Consider the following 21,212-nt stretch of genomic DNA (forward strand, 5'->3'; position numbering starts at 1 on the left):
CAGGTAGATGAAGGGGAAGCTGACTTCATGACCATTTTATTCAATACTGACCCATGTCTTAGTCAGACACAGCTTCAGAGGCGACAGGCATCTGGTAAACCTCCCCTAGTAGGTAGCGTGTCTCCTGGGACATACACAGACATACCTGCTGTGTCTATCTTACACATACCGCAGACAAGACTGGGCACCCAATAACAACAGTGACTGATCACTTGAGAGTAAAATGCCAAACTAGTAAATTGAGAGATCCAACTATAAAACTCAAAACCATTCGCCTTAATATCTGTATGAAATACAATTTCTGGTCTTAAGTATCTGAAAGGTGATATGAAATTTTTACAAACAAGGATAGGCATGAGCAGATTAAGTCACAATGTCTGAGTTAAAACTGATTCTAAATACTGAACATTATTTTCTTCCTAGGACTTGGAATTTACCCAAATTCTTATTATCGAAGTTCTGTAGTTCAATTGTAAACTAAGCTGCCCTTAATCTGCTATCATCACAAAATAAACCTGTATTCCTGAAACCACTATGTATCATATACAGTTAATGATCAACTATGTATTAAGGACAGAAAAAAAAAAAGAGACAGGTCTTCAACTATAACAAGAAATGTAAAGGCTACTGTGTCATGCATTTCACTTATACTTAACCCAGTCTTTCCACAAATTGCCAATTACTATTTTAAAAAAAAAAGCTTTAATTAAATCAAGCATTTCACAATGTTTTCAAAACCATTAAGAATGTCTTTGTTGAAGGTGTCTTACTTCAGCGGCCTGTCTCCGAACATAACGCCATTAAAAGCAAGGGCCCTCGGCACAGAATTTTGGTCTGCAAATTCCACAAAAGCAAACCGAGTTGGCTGAGTCTCATCACCTGCCATCCGAACAAACTTCACTTCTCCAACTTGTTTAAAAAATTCAAGTAGTTGATCAGCTGTTGTTGTCTGAGGAAGCAGAGTGACACTTTAATACAGTACGTTCTCCTTTTGTAAGTCAGGTAAATAAAGTAGCTAATGCTTGCAGCAGGGAGGGAAGTACATTTTCTTTAGTGACAAGGTAACTGGCAAGGTTCCCATACTCTCCTGTTAATAATCAATGCTCCTAATATGCAATCCCGATTAAACCTACTAGGTTCCAAGAAAGACATGAACGTAGAAGAGGGACTACTTGGGAAGAGAAAGCAGATCGATGGGAGTAGGAAGAGGTTACAAGGGAATAATGGGGAAAATAAATATGGTCAAAATACATGCATATGTGAAAACATCATAATGAAATTAATCATATAATACATGCTAATAACAAATTTTTAAAACAAGTAAATAATACTTTATCAATAGAAATTTTAAGAAGGAATAAATAAATGGCTACTGCCACCTGGTTTCTTCTTAGTTACCTGTGAATTCAAATTTCCAACATAAACTGTTCTCCTAATTTCATCAATTTTGGAAGGATCCACATTTCCCATAAGTGGTGGCTGTGGGATCTCTCCAAGTGTGGTAATATTTGGGTCCAGTGCTGCTGCTGGTATGGCTCCCAAACTGCTAAGTGAAACACCAAGCTATAAGAAACAAAAGTAAACTATGAGGCATAGTTTCCATTAGTGTCCAAAGCACTATTCTCTAATCTTCCTACCAGTAGATCAACTCAACATGAATGGAAGGAGAAAAAGAACTTTAAGCTACATATATCTGAATTGCAAAGAATGACCTCACATTAGTTTTTAACACAACATTTTCTAACTGCCCGGGTATTTAAGTACCTTTAAACTGACATTAAAAGTCAACACTACTTTTCAATGTTCAACATAGTTCTAGTTTGTGATGTCCATAAACAGCATTATTGTATACTGGACTAATGCCTAGAAAAGAGGCAAGGTTAAGTTCCTAGGACCTTGTCATCATAGTATCCCTGCCCATCAAGTACTCAGCACAGAACTTTCTTATATGACTTTCTGTCTGATGGTCCCTCGGTTAATATATGTTGATTTAGCAACACTGAATTCATTGTCAGCAAAACAAATACTCTGAAGCTTTTCTGTATTTCCATCATAAGGACTGAGCTTTTTTTTTTTTTTTTTTGGCACTGTGTGTGGAACTATCTAAAGAGAAAAAAATACATACAGAAACAGAATTTCAAAGAATATGGCACTAAACAGACTATACTCACACCCATTTGCAGCATGAGTACTGAAATAAGGCAGAAGATGCTTGGCTTCATCTAGAAATATCACATGTAACTCAAACTTATCATTACTCTAGAGTATGTGTCAGCTGCAAACAGTGATTTGGAAGTTTCAAAAAACTTGGGCTGGAGAGATGGCTCAGAGGTTAAGAGCACTGGCTGTTCTTAAGGTCCTGAGTTCAATTCCCAGCAACCACACGGTGGCTCACAACCACCTACAATGAGATCTGGTCCCTCTTCTGGCCATGCAGACAGAACACTATACATAATAAGTAAATCTTAAAAAAAAAAAAAAAAAAAAAAACTTTTACTAAGTATATGAATTCACAAATAGTGAATTTGCAATGGCAGCTGTACTTGATCATTCAAAAGATCTCAAAATTTGAAAACATTTTCTGCATTTGGGAGAAGTAACAAAAAAAAAAGATTTTTCAAAGAAATAAAATACAACCACTTTCATTTCTATTTCATTTCATTTCTATTTGTGACCATAAAACTGATCACTAACAATATATGCAAATATTCTATCAATGAATAAGAATATTCTATCAATGAATAAGAAATAACAGCAGTTTCTAAAGCTAGAAAAACAAGTTTACAAAACTTCTTTTGTAAGTTTTGTCCCTTATTAATATTTTTGAAAACATGCGAGGACATGTTGTTTCTAATCAACTTAAAAATAAAATTCAAAATGCCTTTCTAAGATCTAAAAAGCCCTACAGAGTCAGTATCCTATCCAACTTCAAACACCTAGTTCTGTCCCCTCACTATGCTCCAGGCAAATTGAGCACTTCTGGTCTGCTCAAACACAGAAGTTCAATTAAAAACTATCTTGCTCCATAAATCTCAGTGAAGGTCTCCAGCAACAGAATGCTATGCAAAATTCAAAATTCCAGAATCCATGTCTATAATCAGGTCAAACTGATCACAATCACAAAGTATGTGCTCTCCCTATGGAAAACTAACACGTAAGTCACAGCCTTTATCTAACCCTCCTGGAAAAGGAGTATAACCAGAATCTTTTTCACACAAAAAATAAAAGCCCAGTGATGGTTGTATCTTTATTTTACTAAGAAATCACAAAATATTAATTACTGTTTAATTCTATACAGAAAAAGTTAAGATTTTCATCATCTTTTCACCTTGTTCCAGCCTCACAGTCATCACATGACTATTTCTCTGAAATGCTTTTTTCATTACCAATGCTCATGCCCTTCTTTAAATGGCTTTTGACCTTCTGGTACTCCTCAACTGGGAAGTGATCTATGGCCTCCAAGTCTGTGTTATCTAAAGCACCAAGTTTCCTATTTGAATTTCCAAATTTGAACAAGCTCCCAGTTATTTCAGAGGAATCCCCAAAGCAACCTCAAGTGAGATGACAATGGGGTAAATTTTTAAGCATGGACTTTGGATGGTTACCACCAAAACAAAACAAAGTGAAAATAATTTCAAATTCCTTACTCAACCATTTGCATAGGTCACCATGCCCACAACATCAAGAGGACTTACACTACTCACTGCCGTCAGAGGACTGGAGGTCGGTATGGGGAGCAGTCCTGCACCCGGAACCAAGCTTGCCATGGTTGGAGCAGGAGCCAGTAAAGACAGGGCTTTGGCTTCCTCTGGGATTTTACCTGCAGAGAAAAGTTCCTGATATTACGGAAAGCGGAAACACCACACCAACTTTATACTATGATTTTACAATTACCCTTGCACTTAAAAATAATAATAATAAATGAAACTATCTATCAGATCTTGTACAAAGAAACAAATACGAACATAAGTCTTTCCTTTTATCCTGCTCTATTAGGAAAAATAAAAGTGAGCAAAACTTCAAAGACTAACAATCTCATTAATGGAATATTATTTTAAAAACTGAATAATGTAGACAATTATTTAACACTTTGAGCTATGGGTCACCTGTACTGGAAACTTAATGTTCATGAACCAAACGATATCAAGCATGGACGCTTTCCCAGGACGCTGTTTTCGCGGTGATCGAAAGTTGTGTTACACATGACAACCGTTCGTGTTGGCTGCGTCACTAATAGCACACAGAACATCAGATACAGAAAAGAAGAACATTTTTTAAAGTTTAATCCCCAGAAATGGCAAATAACCAAATTAGTCAAAAAAGAAAAAGAAAAAGAAAAAAAAAAAAAAACAAATATGTGCGAATTGAAATTTGTTCCACAATGAGTGTTCTCTATGCTGTCCTGAAGCTACCTACTTGTGAAGCAAACAATTCTGTAACCCTCCAAGACTCCACTCAATCTCAAATAAACACAGGAAAACAGAACTCTACAACATGTAATCAACTTGAATTAAAAATGGTCCATACCCACTCATCAATAAGGCACCTCAACAACTAATGCCTAGAAAGGATCCAATCCCAAAGATACCTTTTAGGCAATTTATAAAAAATTTATGGGACTGAACAAAAATTTTCTCAGTCTCAAAAAAAAACCCTTTTAATACTAACTTTAGATGCAATGTATATATACTTATCTGAATAACAGTAACTAATGCTTACAAATGCTTTGCTTATGAAACCTGTAATTTTCTAACAGGAGTAGTACTAAAATCAGTTTAGAATTAATAAAAACACTTGCAACTTAAAAAATGAAAAAGTCATTTTAAAGTTCATGATCTGCTATATTTGGCTTCTAAATTTAAAAAAAATTTAAAAAACTAAAACATTCACATTTTTCCCTATCTTCTTAGCAAATAAAAAAGGTATAATTCTCAAACTTGATTGCATATATAAATTACCATTTCTATTAATTCATTAAGACTGTCTTAAAACCGCTCTTTAAAAAAAAAAAAAATCACACAAGCTGAAATATATGTGGTAAATTTTCAGGAACATGATGCCTGGTTTCAGTGGTAAATCCTATTTAGAACAACCAGATGTACAGAGATAAATCTCTAAACATCTCTTGAAAGACCTCTAAGCATGAAGTGATTCAAGTTGGAATGTAAAACTTTAGATAATGGGTATAGCTTATCTATAGAAAAAAATACAATTACAGTTTAGTCCTTTTGGCAAATGCAAATTTTCTAATTTTACAGCATCTAAATTTAACTAATTTTAAAAAACAAGGACATTAAGTTCTGGAGAACAAATTTCTTAACATGCAGAATGATAACAAGGTAGGCCTTATTAAAGCTATCAAATAACAATGAGTTACTAGTTACTACTATTACTATATATCTACATATGCCCACATACACACTATACTATTTACTATTTATATTAATTATCACATTCATTTTATCTACTCGAAATATATAGTATTTTTAAAGGTTTAAAACCAGAACACCGGTGATAAGTAACTAGTCCTAACATGTACACTCTATGCTTTAGCACCCTAATTTATTCACCTAAGAGTTTCAATCTAGTAATGCCAAATTTAGTATTATTTGTCAATAATCAAACCCAGCTACCCATACAGTAAAGAGACTACACAGACAATAAGGTGTTCAACACAAACCAAGATCATTACTCAGTACTATGAGGACTTGGTTCTGTAGTAAGTCTCAACAGGTTATCAGATTCTCCCTACCTCATAAAAATAAACTTAAAAATCAGTAACTTTAAGCTCATATTATATTATTTCTGTCTTGTTCTAAAGATATTTTAAGAAAAATTCCATTGCTCTATTTCCAAAATAAAATTCTATAAAATTTATCCTCTAAAACTCTACCAGAGTATATAGAAGTATAAAACAAGTAAGCATTTAGCATTTTCCCCAAACTACACTTCAAAGAAAACTGAGGCAAACATCTCACACTGTGAGTCCTGACGTCAGAATCCACTTAAAAAGCTATTAACCTCTAAAGAATTTTCAACAAAAAATTCAAGCAAAAAAAAAAAAAATACATGCAAATAAACAATCAATGTTGTCTCCAATATCCATTCCCCAGAGGCAACAAAAGGCTTCTTAAGACCAAGTTAATAAAAGACAAAGACCTCCCCCTACCTTCAAGATGGTAAAAGAAATGCACTTATTTTCCTTGATGGTTTTATATGCCTACAGTTCTAGGGGAAGGATAAAAATTATAAGCCATCAGTTGGTTTTTATGAGAGATGTAGACTTGGGGAAAAAATAATAAGCACTGAGCCCATCTAGAAAATGTTCCTAAGATTCTCGTAAGTGCTTTAATGTTTGAAGATCAAAATGTACCTCATCAACCCACAAAGACCAATTAAAAGCACTGAGCATCTTTTCAGCTATACTCTAACTTACTGCATGGCAATTCAGTTCATCTAAAGGTTGAGTTCTGGTAATCATTCCCCCATAAATTTGCAACACGTTATGAACTCTTAATGGAATACCATTTACAAAGAACTGGAAGACCAGCTCACAAGTTAAAAGTGAAAGATTTAACAAAACAAAAACAAAACAAACAAAAAAAAGGGACAAAATAAAAAGAAATAAAATTAAAGTAAAACAATAAAAACAGAGACAGGGCGTCCATCTTCTGCGGTTCAGACTCCGATCTCATTTCCCCAATGAAGGTTTCACTTGGCGGCAGGTTTAGTGGCATGGCAAACAATGCCTAACTCAGGCAAGTGTAACAGGTCTGCCTTGGCCAGTCTAGTCATCTAATAATGCACAAATATCACATAGAGAAAACATACAAAACCAAATTAATGTCAAAATCCATCTACCAGAAAATGTGGACATAAAGTTATGACTGATGATTAGGCTCACACCTGCTATGTTGATCTTATTTTTTTCTAAGTGTTAACATTTCTAAAAAGAAATCTGAAATGCACGCAACAAAAAGGTCATATTTAGACAAGTATAATGAAAGTACTTTTTATTCAAAATAGCATGTTTCATTAACAATAGTTCCTGCTCAAAAGGTATCAATACTTTTCCATTCTCTTCTCACATTACTGTCTGAACTAAAAACCAGCAAATTGAAAAAACCTGGTAAAATGTCTGACCTGGCCTTTCTCGTCTGCACCGTGCTGCTTGTACAGCACTGAGGCCTGCAACGAGTCAAGTGTGCAGAGCGCACACTGCACTGCTTACCTCAGAGACCACTCCAGTGCAGACTTCCCTCCGTTTCTTCCTCTAACTCTGCTCTTTTTTAAATTTAACAATGCACTACTTCTCTGCTGAAGGTGCATAATCAGACTTAAGAGCTGTGAAAGTCAGTGATATTTTGACAAAACTAATAAAAAATGTGTATCAGTTTCTTCTGATACCAGTTACTCATGTCAAAATTGAAAAATGCAGTAAATTTTGATTTGCATATTCAAAAATAGTAAAATTTTTTCTCACTGAAAATATTTAAAGAGTTATAGCTGCCTTTATTAATTTCAACTAAGTAAAACAAACTACAACAAAGACCTCCATATGCCTATAACCTTGAAAGTTTCTTAGAAATCAGTTTCTCTGATTGAATGGACTTAGAGTAAGGTTCAGTGATTTTAAACTCCTCCATCAAAATCAGTAATAATAAAAGCCTATGCTATACTTTTTGATATTTTCAGTTTAAGAAATCCACTTGGTAATTTTTTTTCCTGTGCAGTTTTATAGCATGAAACTTTGTAAAATTAAAACTTCTTCCTTTCCCATCTTACGCCCTGACTTGGGGCTCACTATGCTCTTAAAAGATTATCAAGTAAGAATGCATTTGGCAAATAATTTATTTTAATCCACATTTATCTTCCCTATCTACTCTAACCCCTTAAACACGAGAAATATGCTTTCAAATACATCTGGGGGGAAAAAGAAACCAGAACTTCCTGTTCTGGGATCTGAAAGCCACCAGTCTGGAGGAGCCGTATCTTACAGTGCTCTTAACACTCCATAACAGGCATTCTGAAACAAGCACAGAACTCCCAAAGTGCTAATGCATTAGCTGATTGCATTTTAGTGTTAACCTAGTCACTACGCCAAGTTTTTAAAATTCATATAAAAAGGCCAGTAAATTGTTTCTAGCATACTTTTATGCTATAAAATAGTTAATATTATCTAGCAAAAAAACAAAAAAACATGTTCATTTCTAAGAACATTTCAATTTAGAAAATAACCAAATTTTAAAATCTATATATATATGTCAGTCAAAATCAGCAGCCAATTATATATGAATGACTCTGGAAAAACATAAAATTTGTAATAATAATTACCTCTTAAAGCAATGCAAGACATAAGATTTAACAAGTAACTAGAAGGCTTTTGGCCTTTTTCCCATCTTTGACATCACTTCTTGATGGAGGCCTTAAAAGTTGCTTTCTAGTTATCCTCCCCAATAAAAGCCAATCAAAGAAAAAGTTCCAGGTATATAATAAAAATTAAACTAAGTATGAAATAATAGTCTTATAATAATTGAAAGAAACTACTTTAAGAGGAGATATAAAGAATAAACTGAGTATTTTTCAAATTAATATAAAAACATCACAACCCTAATTTGGCTGAATGTATAGTGTTTTACTTGGAAAATTCTTAACTGTCCTCTGAATATATGAATTTTAAATACCTTTCATACCAACTTAAGTTTTTAAGTTCTAAAAAACTTTTTTTTTACAATCTGCAAATTGGGTATAAAAAGCCAAGGCCAACTATAAAAGGCAAATATTTGACAAATTTTCTAAATGTTCAGTTGTAAAACCTCAAATATCTGTAAGTAATAAACCAACCACTTCAATATAGTTTTCTATCAGGTGTTTTCTTCTCCGATCTCATTCTCATTTTCACACACACAAAAGTGAGTGTGCACAAACAAACACAAAAATTACTGGCCAATGTCTAGGAAGTTAAAGGCTATAGTAACAGACAGGACAGAAACTAAAACAAAAAGGAAAAAATGAGATACCAACCTTCTGCACAAGGAACTACTATCAGAGCTCTGTCAATAAAAACCGTGTTAGTTAGATGCTGGGCCACACCGACACTTGATGGGTCACGAAACTTAACATAACATACTTTGGAGGAAAAAGCAAGAGGTGTGTTGCTGCAAGATAAAAAAAAAATGGATTAATAAACATCTGCATGGTTTTGTAATTTTCATTTTAAATTTCTTACACCAGACTTAGGTAATTTTTGTTGCTAAAGATTATTAACATCGAAACAGAAAATTTTAGTCATTTAATGCTGACTCTGGCTTGTCTGACAAAACAGAAGCCAATCTCAAGTTGTCTGCAAATCAGTAAGTACTTGAGTGAAATTCAAAACAGTTAACAAGTTATCATAGTCAGATTTTTACCATCTAAGACTTTAAACTGTAAAAACAACAAACAAAAAAGTAGCCTCTCCCACCAACTGATTACTCAACATTTATATCACTAAAAACAGTGCTAAGCGCATTGCTAGTGGCAGCATGGGTTCACTGCCAACAATGAACACTAAATATCACTGAAAGTTTCATAGTAATCACACAATTAGGTAATATGGAATTAAATAAGGGTTTTGGTTTTGTTTGTGTTTTTTTGCATATACCAAATGGCTTCAGGCTACAGAGTAATGTGCTTTTCAGGGCAAAAACAAAGTTTTTACAACCAAAATGTTATGTAATTTATTTTGCAAAATAGTAGACACTCAGCTGGGTGTGGTGGCACACACCTGTAATTCCAGCACTCAGGGAGGCAGAGCAGGTGGATTTCTGTAAGTTGGAGGCCAGCCTGGTCTATAAAGCAAGTCCATAACAGCCATAGAGAAACCATCTCAAAAAAATAAAATAAAAGACAGTAGACACTCTAGTCTATCTGATTTACCTCAATGTAGGCAGACCTATAGTAAAAAGCAGCATGCTGCAAAAGAGTCAATCATATGATCTTACCTCGTTATAATAAACAATACACTACTTCTTGGGCACCGTGTTGTCATCTATACTGCTTCGTACTAAATCACTTAGTAACTGGTTAACTAGCAATTACAAAGTCACCTTTTAAAAAAGATTGACTTTAAGTAAGGGTGCTATGAATGCTGGTGGTCATGAAGTCCAGAAGAACATATCAGATCCCCAAGAACTGGAGTTACAAGAAGTGAGCTGCCAAAAGTGGATGCTGGAACCTAGCTAGTATATACTCTAACCACTGAGAAGTCTTTCCAGCCCCTCCAGTCACTTCTATTACTTAGTTTGTTCTCTGTGATTCATCACATACAGCAACGCATCCAACTTTAAAACAATGTAGAATAACACTAAATTGTTTAAAGTTAGTTACACTATCAATGATGGTTAATAGAGTAACTGAAGTGGGAAGACCCACACCCCTCCCTGGGCTAGGGTCCTACACTACATTAAAGAGAGAGCTATGTGACACCGTACTGAAAACTCTACAGAGCCTCACAGTGGACTTAATGTACCCAACTGCCACCTGTTCCTGCTGCTGTATCTCCTTCATGAAGATGGACTGTATCCCCTGGAATTATAAGCCAAAAGCCAAAAGATATCCTTTCTTCCTTAAGCCACCTTTGTTGTGGCAAAAACAAAACAAAAAAAGAAATACTGTAAAAAAATCTATTTGCATCTAGAACTTAAATCAATGTTATCAATAAGTAGTAGGGCTACTTACATTGTTTTTAAAAATACTAATTCTTTTTTCCTATTTGACTAAATTTATCTCTCTCACTTAAGGTTACCAATTCACAGTAGCTCTCACTAAAAACCCTCCTCAGTCATCTAAGCCAAAGCCTTTTACATAGTGTCACATAAATACAGCCTACTCAGATTTAAGCCACCATCTTTACATTACCAAATCTCTAATATAGGTCTGTCCAGAGATCTGTACAACCAGATCCAAGTACCTGCCTGCTCATTAAGTACAATTTGATGCACCCCTACCTCAGTAAGCACAATCCATTCACTACCTCCTCCTCTTTTCCAGCTCTGCCTTACATCCTGTATTTTCTATCTTAACTTAAAAGTAATGGTAATATTTCCCTGCTATGGTATCTGAGAGTCACTAGTATCACAGTAATTGGCACTATTCACCAAAATTTCCAATGTTCCTTTAAAGTGCATGGTAAAATTCCACTTTTCTGCTTCATGAACTTACTTGTGTCCAAATAACTTGCTTTCGTGGATTAAACATGAGCAAAACCAACCCCTCCAGTTTGCAGAAGCTTTGAGAGCCACTGTTTGGCTCTTTTTCTCTGCCACAGCCACCGGTAATGCTCAAGAGACATAAAGCTGATTGTGCACTTCATCTCAGAGCTCAGCCCTACCAAGACAGAGTTAAGAAATTATCTCTTTTGTCAAACTGAGACTTGGACTGCCAATCCTGATTCACTCATCCTTGACCTTTCCAACTTCCTCATCCAAACCACCAATAAATTCCTGAGATCATCTCCCAAATATGTGTCACATTGTCTTTCCTCATTCTCACTGTTGACAGGACCTTAGCAATGCTCACCTAGATTAGTACACAATCTTATAATCAATCACTCTTTGTCTAACTTTAATCCACTATTTAATGGTCTTCTTCCACAAAAATGCCAATGTGATCCTTAAACCCCAAATTGCATTACATCACTTAAGAGGAAATTTCCTTAGAGGCACCTTTGTGTTGCTTCATTTTATATGCATCCAAAACTCCAGACATACAAGTTTTGTGGTTCCAAGAACACACCCTGAATAGCAGAGTCTGAAAATGTGGTCTCTGTACATGCTGTTTCACTTAAGGAATCACTTTTTTCCTCTTATCTCCTCTTTAAGCTAATTTCATTTTTCTTTATGACTCAAGTTTCAAGTCCTCTGTAAACCATTCAAAGATATCACAGGTCACAGGCAACCTGAGCAACTTGAGCATTGTATGCAGCTTCAGCACAGGCATTATTTAGCACAATTTATTTGAACCTCCCAACACATTCTTTAAGCTTCTCTAGCCCCAAGTGATTAGTCACCTGCCACAAGAGTCCAATTCACCTGCTAACCAACAACATGCATTCTGGGTAGTCAGGCTTGACCAAATAAATGAACTCAAACAATCAGATCTTTCTGCTGGAATGGAAAGTAGCTTGTGTCAGACAGTTCCACAAAGAAACAGAAAACAGCCTCTTCGGATAGAAAGGCAGAGTCACTCTAACTGCTGATATAGTTCTGATTCCCAGTCCCAGGAGTCTTGGTTACTCTATGGAGTCTTGGTTGCTCTATGGCCATTACAACTTTTATTCTTCAATTTAACAGAGATCTTTTTAAATAAAAAATGTCAGTTCTTAGGTGAGACTGGTAATACTTTGTCCTTCCCTGCTAAAGCAAGTCAAAAGCCCTGCCCTTAAGGTGACCTACTAAAGCCCTAGGAATTTCGACAAGAACACTCTTAGCCCTCTAATCAAGGGTCTGACAAGCCATCACCAGAGCTACATTTCCCAAATGGCAGAACCTTTTGTGAAAAAATGCAAACCTAAATAGTCACTACTGAAAATTAAAAGCGTATCCTAGACATCTCTAGTTAAAACCCACTTCACTTCAAATTTAATATTCATGAGCATAGTAAACCAGCCCAATCTATAAAGAAACTACATGGCAAGATGTACCAAACCTGAGAACTGATTTAAAAGTGTTCTACTCGGGCTGAGGAGATGGCTCAGTGGTTAAGAGCACCAGCTGCTCTTCCAGCAGGACCCAGGTTCAATTCCCAGCACCCACATGGCAACTGACAACTGTCTGTAACAGTTCAATGGGATCCCACACCAATGCAAATAAAATAAAAATAATTAAAAAAAGTGTTCTACTCCAAAAAGCACTATCATGGTACATACATGTAAGGTATAATATAGTGGTTTTCAACCTTCCTAATGTTGTGACCCTTTAATACAGTTCCTCAGGTTGTGGTGGCCACCAACAGAAAATTATTTTTGTTGCTACTTTGTAATTGTTATTTTGATACTGTTATGAATCATGTGTTTTCCAATGGTTTTAGGTGACCCCTATGAAAGGGTCATTCTACCCCAAAGAGGTCTCAACCCACAGTTGAGACCAGCTGCTTCTTTAGAAGATCTATATCAAAATTACATAATCGAAAACATGGACAAATAGTTTTTATGCATGAAATTATTGACCAACATAACATTTATCTAAGGGCTCCAACAGTACTTTGAATGGCACAGTTCTCCAAGCCTTTCTTATAAAGCACTAACACTGCTTTGCAGACCTGTAAATCCTTGCTGATGATCATTTCCAAATGCAGCTAGCTTAAACTCTTTCATTTGTAATTAAAAATTTTAAAGACAACCAAAATATAACAGACTTTCAAAAACACTCAACACAGCACATGTCTTTAAATACTACTTTAAAGCATGGCAATGTGAAAAGTACTTATTATAGATTAGTAAAAAAAAAAAAAAGTTTATAATCACAATATATGACTCCTTTGATTACACTGTATTATAATAAGCACATATAGGAGACCAGAAGAAAAAAACATGCGAATGAAAGGAATTTGGTGTGGTTATCTTAAGATCACAGATTTTATTTCTTGTTCTCCACTCTATATAGAATGGCTGCTATGGTTAGGTTATGAATCAGGCCCCTAAGGACACCCCTCCCCACACCCCATGTGATGAAGACTTGGTTCTCGGCTGCTGGTCTCTGTGAGGGTACAGACGTGAGAGCACTACTAGGAGGTGGGACTCGCTAGAGCACCTTGGAGGAGGTTTTATCTTGCCCCCGGCTCCTTCCTGGGATTGTCTCTATTCCCCAGGCACCATCATACTCTGTCTGGCCACCAGAGCCCACCAATACAGACCGAAACCTCTGAAAACCTGAGCCAAAGTAGCTCCCTGTTTGATCTTAAAGTGTTTTGCCATGGCAACAAAAAAATAGACATGGTATAGTGTGGTCTTCCAACACAGCATGTTATTTTTTTTAAGTTAACTAAGTTACTTTAAGTAGTTTACAGACTTTTACTTTAATTCTTTGAACTTTAAAGACCAGAGAGGTAGGAAACCAGAGCAGGTAAGAAAAACTGCACAGGTGAAAATCTTCCTGGTGTTAGAAATCAACATAGAATTACCCTTAGGGAGTAGTTAGTCAATTGAAGGAGGGCACAGGGAAAGGGTAGGTGCAGATACCCCCCAGCTGTGTGCTTGCTTCACTGTCATGTTTAAACTGTAAAACTTAATGTTCATTTTTCTGTATGAATACATCACAAGGAAAAGATTACCGAAAAAAAGCAATTTGTACAAATAACTTCATGAACTATGAAATTCAATTACTGTGCAAGAAGCTGGACAGTAATTCTGGCTATTTAATTATCGGCAACATCAAAAAGAATGACAAATAATTCTTAGTATATACAATGAATGTCTACATAAATTCTTTTTTAATTTTCTGTATTATCTGTGCAAGTGTGTACTCCTGAGATGTACCTGTAGAGAGAGGTCAGAAGACAACTTTCAAGAGCTCAATTCTCTCCTTTCACAGCAGGTTCTAGTCCAGAGAATGAACTCAAGTCATTGGCCTTGAGAGGCAGGCCTTTCTACCTGGTGAGCCAGGGTAATGGCCTGTTTATGTGAATACTTAATGTTCAAATTTCTAAATGAAACTGGCCCCTGAGGAGACAACTCAGGGGTAAAGTACTGCCACACAAGCAAGTAGGATCTGGCACTTAACACTTGAAGGGTGTGGGGGCGTGCAGCTGTGGCACTAGCACTCTAAGCAGATCCCCAGCCCGAGCCAGCTCAGCCAGACTACTGGAGCTTCAGGGTCAATGGAGAGCGAAATGGGAAGACACCCGATGCGGACCCATTTTCACCTTTCACTAAAGAAATGTATTTCCAATTTTAAATCAAATAACTACTCAACTTGTAAACGTTAGTCACAAAACTTTTGGTTTGGTTTTTTGTTTCGTTTGTTTGGTTTTTAGTTTTTTTCAAGACAGGATTTTTCTGTGTAGCCGTGGCTGTTCTGGAAGACCAGGCTGGCCTTGAACTCATCTGCATCTGCCTCCTAAGTGCTGGGATGAAGAGCATGTAGCACAACTGCCTGGATAACTATCATTATCTTTCACAGAAGTACTGCTGACTGCATTTTTCTACACTTCAACATCAACTGCAAGTGTATCCTTAAGGACCAGCTAGCATAACTGCATTATGGAGTTATGCTAATAAAGTATAACAGTATCACTACAAAACCAGAGTGTGGTGCTACTCCTGCACTAATGACAACCAGGTAAGAGTTTTTAATCTGGTAACAACTTTGCCCAGAGAATTAGTTTGTGACATACCGACTCTATTTTAACACAAATAGCAGAGCTTTTCACTCCCTTTGACCTTTAAACGCCAAATAATAACATCTTCTCACGCAGGAAGGATAGGCTTATTCAAGGCCAGCCCTAAAAAGGGTAGAATCTTCAAGATACACCTTCCCAAGTGCTACCACCTAAGCCCAAGTTTAGATACAGATGGAGTTTATTGGGAATGAAGGCTATTCTATTCATGGACGGAGTATTTCACCAACTGGCTCGTAACCCTCAAGGGACACAGCCCTTCTCCCAACACTCCCCAATTACTAAATGCTGAGTACTTAATAGACAGCTGAAAGCATCTTCAAATGTTCAAAGAGATTACAAACTTCAGTGTCAGGGTTACATCAGACCTTATGCTCATGCGCTTATGCAGAATTCTTGTCAAAAATATACTGCTTGAATTTCTGCATGAAGAAATAACCGGTACACTGGGTGTGGTGGCACACACCTGTAGTCCCAGCACTCTGGGAGGCAGAGACAGGCGGGTCTCTATGAGTGCAAGACTAGCCTGATCTACAAACTGAGTCCAAGGCTACACAGAAAAACCCTGTCTCGAAAAGCCAAGAAAAAAAAATGCAAACCTGTATATTCAGACAGTAAATCATTTTACAAAATAAACTACATCACTAGATGTCAACGTCATGAATTTTTTTTTTTTTTTTTGTGAGGGAGGGGTTGGACCTGTTCCTGACTGGAGATAACTAGTCTCTGAAGATACACTACATAAAGGGGGGGGGGGTTCACTCTTAGAACAACGAATTTTTGTTTTGTTTTTCCAGACAAGGTTTCTCTGGGTAGTCCCTGCTAAACTCAACTCACTCTGTAGACCAAGCTGGCCTTGAAAGAAAAGAGATCCACCTGCCCCTGCCTCCCGAGTGCTGGGATTAAAGGCCCAGCTAAAACAAATTAAAATTTAAAAACCATCTGTGCCAACAAGTGAAGGAACACAGACGGACACTCAATGTATTATTTCAGCTTTTCTGAATGCATGAATATTTCCAAGAAAAAAAGGAGTTAATATTAAATATCCAAATGCATAAGATTTATCAATAAGCAGTGGTTCCACTGCTTAGACAGAAATACTCTTCTATGAGCATCACTATGAAACAAGCTGAACTCGTACCAAAAAAAATTGTGGGTAACTACTTTTCTAATATGTTAGCATAAAGAACAGAATACTGTCGATCTTAGCATGTCAGTTTACGAGTTCGAGAATGTTAAGAAGGGGCAAACCATTACGAGTTAGCGGACTAGTTAATATTGCATAAGCGAAATTTACCACTTCAAGTACACTGCCTTGGGAAGCGATGTCGACCTACAAATACCAACTAAGATGTGGATTTTAAACACGTGTACGCAGTAGCGGCAACTCCGCACTGACTGAATACTTTCTGGAACATCAGAGCCGGGGTGACCTCTCTGGAGGAAAAACGAGGCTGATGCCGGAAAGGAGGGGCTGACGTGATCTTTTAAGTTCCTGACTATGGGCTCGACTGGAAAAGCCAAGAAGATGGGATGACCCCGGAGGACAAAAAACGGCCTGGATTCCATGTTGTCATCGGCGCTCTCCTCAGCACTAGACCTAGAGCTCAGACTCTAGACCTGGAGCTTCGGGCGTTGGCGTGGCTGGCGTCCTCCACGGTTCCCCCAAGGCAAAAACGTTCCGAGCCTTTGCCATGAGCGCTCCCGCCGGCCCACCTGCGGCCATCTTAAGTTCGGGGCTGGGGGTGACACCGAGAGCCCGCGGGCCCCGACCTCAGGGACCGGCCATCAACCACAGTCCCGGAGGCTTCGAAGGGGGAGCCGCTCCGAAGCCCTCCGCGGGCCCCCCGCGGGGAGGTTAATCCACAAAACCCCAACGCCGACAGCCGGGGAGCCCGCCGGGTGCCCTCATCAAACATGGCCGCCTAGGTGCGCGCGCCGTCACGTGACGCCCGCGCTCTCCCCCACCCCCAGCCTGGGCGCCCGAGGTCCCGAAGCCTGCGCGCCCCTCCCCCCAGCCGGGCTCCAGCACTCACTCTGGGGGGTAGAGCCGCAGCTCCTCGATTTCTCCTAGGAAGGAAAAGAGCGTCCGCATCTGCTCGCTGGTCACCGCCGACGACAGGTTCGTCACCTGGATCACCGCCGTGGGGAAGAGGCCGAAGCCCAAGCCCAAACCGAAGCCGCCGCCGCTGTTCATCCCGGCCCCGCTGCCACTGCCTTCCCGCTCCCCAACGTCCGCGACGCGTCAGCGACGGAGCCTAGGAGGCGAAGACGCGCGGCCGCGAGCGCGCTCCCGCCAGCTCGCGCGCGGCGCCGGGCACGTCTAGCCGCCCACCGCGCGACTCGCCTGCTCCGGGGGCTGCGCGCGCCGGCCGGAAGCGTCGCCCTGGCAACGCGGCGGCTCCCGCGGGCCCTGGCTGCCTCCGCCTCGCGGCCTGGTCGCCGCGGTGGTTGCTAGGCCCCGCTAGGCCCTCTGAGGTGTTCACCGGTTGCTGCGGCGCGGGCTGCCGAGGGTGTGCCCCCGGACTCCATCACTCCTCCGTGTTTCTGTCAATTGGAAGCCCGGCGGCCGAGTCGGGAGGCCTCGGCTGCAGTGGTGAAGGGGCCGTGACGTCTGGACATTTTAAATAAATCCCAGACCAAACTAAAGCTTCGTTATTAAATACAGGCTGTTGTCCCACTTAACCTATTTTTAAAATTGGCAAGCACCACGATTATGAGAATTCTTGTTAAATTTCCCTCCAAGTATGGAGGTTACGATTAAAGTAAATGAGTGAATGAAAGACTCCGCTGTCCTTGTTTATTATAACATGCAATTTTTCACTAGCGGGCCCTAATAGTTATACTCAGGCAAAGGCAGGTAAACGACACAGAGGGCCTGCATAGACCTTAACACCTTCAAAGGGCAATACTTTTCAACCAGAGAAGCTATATCCAAAGTTCATGGTTCTAGTCCCTTCTTATGGGCCCACAACATCAAAACATACACTATTATTAAGACATTGTTGCCCTCCTCACAGTTGTACTGATGGTCTAAACGCAACAGTGGAACTGACAATGTAGCTATGTTGGTAAATGTTTACCGTGTGTACTTGAAAACCCAGTGTTGATCCCATAAATCTGAAGCTGTCTTAAACCTGTAACCTCAGCGCTAGGGAGGTGGAGGCAGGATAATCAGAAATTCAAGGTCATCCGTGACTACAAAGCAAGTTAAGGCCAGACTGGATGGGGTACATGAGATTCTGTCGATGGATGGATGGATACAATGGTAAGTTAAAGGGCTGACACATAATCACAAAGCAAGGAAGTGTTTCTAAACTCTGAGTTACTGTATTTTATATTCTTCACCTGTATCTACTCACTACACTAAATGTAAATTTAAAGTAATTCCCTTACAAAGGAGTATAACATTGTCAAATGCACAATGTACATTTATTTTTTGTTTTGTGAGACAGGGTTTCACTATGTAGCCTTTGTTGACCTGGGACTCATTATGTATACCAGACTGGCTTTGAATTCATAGAGATCCACCTGTCTCCCAAACCCTAGAATTAAAGGTGCGTGCCACCACACCTGGCCACGTAATGATTTATTATTATTATCAATGTGAAATAAAGGCAAGAACTTATATCCTGGTAAAGTAGTTGCCAGAAAAAAAATTCCCTGTATTATTGTTTGAATGTTCAAATGAAGGACAAGGTTTACTGAATGTGTATATTTCACTTCAAACTTGGTAGTTTGCCAGTACTTAAAAACTGAAATCAATGATATTGCCAGATGTCATCTATTATATATATATATATATATATATATATATATATATATATATATAACTATATATGAGCATGTCAGCATTTGGATTGTCCACGCTCTCACTGCAGTGTGGAGATACATTGAAAGGCTGATGAAGCCTAGAGGCAGGGGAACTAGTCATTGCAATAATCGACATGAGTTAAATGAGCTATAAAGTAAAGGTAAGCGGTCTTAATAGTGGAAAGCAATAAATCATCCCAAATTCGAGTGAACTTGGACAAAGAATAAAGTTCACTCAGAAAAAGATAGCAGACATGCATTCAGTTTTGGCCCAAAACTGACAGGAGTTTTCTGATCCTCCCAAAGCCCAGTCATGGACCCCTAGAACTGAAAACAGCAAGTTTATAACAGTGGCTCTAACGTAAGTGTGTGGCAATCTATGGAAACATTGCTGGGCTGTCTCCCAGAGTCTCTGATTCAGTAAGTTGGGAGTGAGGCAGGAAACGTAAACTTAGGAGCTCCAGGTGACGATGCGATGCTGCTGCTGGTGTGTGAACAGCATTTTAAGGAACACTAGTTTAGAAGGCTGCAAACACAACTTACATGGCAGACTCACTCATCTTCTACGGATCAAGAAGCACCAGGAGTTTAGGTTTCCAGCCTGGAGGACTGGGTAAATGAAGCTGTAACTTATGCCAAACAATAGAGAGAAAGAACAGCCTTACGAAGAAGGAGCAGAGAATATTGAGTTCTGTTGTGGACCTGCTTACGATTTAAGACTGAAAGTAAATGCAGTTGTGGTCAGGTGTGGTGAGACAGACTGTTCTTCTGGCACTTGAGAGGCTGAGGCGAATAATCATGAACCTGAGGACAGCATGGGTTACTACATAAAGATACTCTGACTGAAGAGACTGAGGCCCTAGGATGGAGGTATGTGGCAGGCACCTGGAAAGCACAGGCTCCTTGGAGTGGAAGGAGGGGGGAGGGGAGGGAGAATAGAGGAGGGAGGAGGAAGAGACAAGCATCCTGTCTGATATATGGCTTGCACACTTGTGTGTGGAGCGAGACTCCCAGGAATGAAGCAGGAACACTTTCTATGCTAGGCCACATGACCTTTTCCATTCAGGATCCAGAAGTCTACTTCCTGTCCTTGATGGGCCTGCTGTAGATTTTGTTTCTCTTGCTGCAAACCCAGGGCCTCTTGTATACCAAGCAAGCACTTTTCCTCCAGCCATAAGCATTTTGTTTTTTGTCCTTAGCAACAAAAATAATTATATGGTTGGGCATCACCACAACATGAGGAACTGTATTAAAGGTCCGCAGCAGTAGGTAGGTTTAGAAACACTGCTGTAGAGCATTTTCTTAATTAGTGATTGGTGGGGGAGGACCCAGCCCAGAGGTGGTGCTACCCCTGGGCTGGTGGTCCCAGGTTCTATAAGAAAGCAGGCTGAACAGGCCATGGTGAGCAAGCCGGTAAGCAGCACCCCTCCTGGCCTCTGCATCAGTCCCTGCCCTGTCTGAGTTCCTGTCCTGACTTCCTTCAGTGATAGACTACAATGTTGAAGTGTGAGCCCAATAAACCCTTTTCTCTCAACTTGATTTTTGGTCAGGGTATTTTGTTTGCAGCAATAGAAACTCTAAGACAAAATATCACTTGCTTTGCTCAGAAAATATACCAATGAACAATTTTGATTGTCTAAAACTCACCAAAGCTTGTTTTCTGACTCAGCACATGTCCCAAAGAGTGTTCTTCATTCACCTGAGTGTATTCTGTGGTCACTGTGTTAGGCAGTGCTATGTCACGATCCTGGTTTGCTTTTCAGATGCTTTGGCAAATACCATGACCAAGACCAACTTGGGGAGGAAAGGATTTGACTACACACTTCCGGATCACAGTCCATCACTGAAGCGAGGCAGAGCAGGAACCATGTAGGTCCTCTGCTCACAGACTCATGGTTCAACTTCCTTTCTTACACACCCCAAGTCCACCTGCTCAGGGATGGTACCACCCACAGTGGGCTGGACCCTCCCATAGCAATTCGCAATCAAGAAAATATGCATGAGTGCCCACAGGTCAATCTGAC

At 39.1% G+C, this 21,212-nt stretch overlaps 1 protein-coding gene across 3 annotated transcripts in view; it reads right to left on the bottom strand.

Annotated features, from left to right (window-relative positions):
- The window catches only part of Srek1 (splicing regulatory glutamic acid and lysine rich protein 1), a 34,900-nt gene extending 17,230 nt beyond the window's left edge, over positions 1 to 17,670 (bottom strand). Inside the window, exons 1-5 of one of the 3 annotated variants that reach the window (XM_021649210.2) lie at positions 17,412 to 17,670; positions 9,025 to 9,158; positions 3,696 to 3,820; positions 1,399 to 1,563; positions 771 to 949 (exon numbers count right to left, since the gene is read on the bottom strand). In XM_021649210.2, coding sequence (XP_021504885.1) covers positions 771 to 949; positions 1,399 to 1,563; positions 3,696 to 3,820; positions 9,025 to 9,158; positions 17,412 to 17,572 — 764 coding nt within the window. In that variant the 5' untranslated portion in view covers positions 17,573 to 17,670. Of the gene's footprint in view, positions 1 to 770; positions 950 to 1,398; positions 1,564 to 3,695; positions 3,821 to 4,106; positions 4,231 to 6,169; positions 6,792 to 9,024; positions 9,159 to 17,411 lie in introns of those variants that run through there. The other 2 variants (XM_021649202.2, XM_060385667.1) reach the window with 2 other exon arrangements.
- Positions 17,671 to 21,212: the final 3,542 nt, after the last annotated feature.

This window comes from Meriones unguiculatus, chromosome 6, assembly GCF_030254825.1.
Source record: "Meriones unguiculatus strain TT.TT164.6M chromosome 6, Bangor_MerUng_6.1, whole genome shotgun sequence".
NCBI lineage: Eukaryota > Metazoa > Chordata > Mammalia > Rodentia > Muridae > Meriones > Meriones unguiculatus.